Source organism: Papilio polytes, unplaced genomic scaffold, assembly GCF_000836215.1.
Source record: "Papilio polytes unplaced genomic scaffold, Ppol_1.0 DF820627.1, whole genome shotgun sequence".
Taxonomy (NCBI): domain Eukaryota; kingdom Metazoa; phylum Arthropoda; class Insecta; order Lepidoptera; family Papilionidae; genus Papilio; species Papilio polytes.
This window is the reverse complement of record NW_013528577.1, coordinates 2,052-3,874: the sequence shown is the minus strand read 5'-3', so window position 1 is coordinate 3,874 and position 1,823 is coordinate 2,052. Positions and strand designations below refer to the sequence as shown.

At 42.7% G+C, this 1,823-nt stretch overlaps 1 protein-coding gene across 1 annotated transcript in view; it reads left to right on the top strand.

The window, feature by feature from the left end:
• Window positions 1–1,041: 1,041 nt before the first annotated feature.
• The window catches only part of LOC106110400, a gene marked incomplete at its 3' end in the record, with an annotated part of 2,827 nt that continues 2,045 nt past the window's right edge, over window positions 1,042–1,823 (top strand). Inside the window, exon 1 of the mRNA XM_013292225.1 lies at window positions 1,042–1,177. Coding sequence (XP_013147679.1) covers window positions 1,042–1,177 — 136 coding nt within the window. The remainder of the gene's footprint in view (window positions 1,178–1,823) is intronic.

The window sequence follows — 1,823 nt, the reverse complement described above, 5'->3', positions numbered from 1 at the left end:
CACGCGGACCGGGCTCGGCTGGTGGCGGAAGTGCTTACGCTACAGCAGCAAATAAGTTGATAGGAGCAATGGTCGACAATACGATACGCCTACAAGCGTGTGTAACATGGCTGGTTTACAGGCGTTACGATCAGGAGTCCGGGTGTGCTAGGGGGGCGGGGCTCCTAGTCCTGAGGACCTCATTCAATGGACGTACTACTTTAAGGGGCGCCAAACTGTTTTTAACATTTGGGCGCCAGACATAATTAAGACAGAGAAAAACACACAGTTGAACAGAACTGAGGAAGTTCTTATTTCAAATGTTTTTAAAGTGGTCGTCACCATCGCCGGCGAGCAGGCCATCGTGCAGCCGCGTTATATATCTACACCTAAAAGGATGATACGGCACTTGTCAATTTTCTGAACTAACAATGTCATCTTGAAATCTTTATATATGGACTACACGAGCGAATTTGGGCATTTTTAAAATTTCGTAAATTCGGGAAAAGTATGACCTGCGGTGATGTAATATTTAGTTTAGCATACATGCTGATACTAGGTCCATGATTACGATGAATGCTAACTAACAATTACTCGTTCTTGTTCATTCTGAGCAACAAAGTATAAAGCCTACCTCGTTTTTTCTCGAGTAAACCTAAAGCTGTATTTATTGTGAAGATATCTCGATTTTTTTTAACTTATCAGGTATAGTTATATACCTGATAAGTTGCATCTTTGACATATAAATTAGAATTGTATTCAAAAGGGGAGAATTTCCTCAAAAAATATTAAATATCACCTTGCTAGTAACTCAAAATAATTGTAAGCATCCTCTTGTCAACGTCAAAAAGATGCAACGACTCTTATAGTCCTATAGCACTATTCAAATCGATAGATATAGTGAAAGATTTAGCTGTATCTTTCGGAGTAACGTGGAGTAACGTGCTATGCACCGAGCATGAACGAAGGAAACATCTTAATCGATGCGTCGGTCGGTAACCATCCAATAAAGTATGGGAGTTGTGTTAGTCAATTAACATATAATACACGACTACGTTGCAGATGTGCAGCCTGGGTGCGCTGGCGCGCGGCTGTCGGCCGCCCGGCGCGCGCTGCTGCCTCTGCTGGTGCTGCTGCTGCTCCTGCTCCTGGTGGGTACCCGGCCCAGTGCCCGGTCCAATGTCCAGACCAGTGCCCGGCTGAGCGATGCACGCGAGCACGCAAGTCCTCCGCGTACCAATAGCGTGCCCACCGGCGACACGAAACGTCCTGTGTAAATGATAAATTGACGACACATATCTTGTATGTAAAGCTTTACTTTATCTTACCAAAGGAAACATTAAAATCCACCAAAAAAAACAATGTGAAAGGATCGAAAAGTAGCATCACGCCCAGTGCTCTGGGCGTGATGCTATGCGACAGCCGCGACCTCATCGATATCTTCGAGCTCACATATTCATATCATATTTCTTGCAACGAGTTAAAATGACATTGTGTAAGTCAAATTGTTACCCCTTTAATCACGTTTGAACTAGTTTGCCCTGAAGGGGGACACTCGGGACCCAATCATGAATTCCAGCGGTCAACACGAGGTTTTATAGCTATACATTATGTAATGAAATGACATGATCCAAGTAAATCTATAAAAAAGTAACAAATAAAATCTCAGCGTCTGTATGTATAATATGAACATAAAATGTTTATATTTAGTGCATCTTATGTATGTCTCTCTGTCTGCAAGCCGATTTTGACGGTAGTAGCTCATGTATGCGGGAGTAAAGCAATTTTTTTTTCAATTCCTCGCTGACGAATTCGCGGGCAACAGCTGGTAAAAATAAAGGATA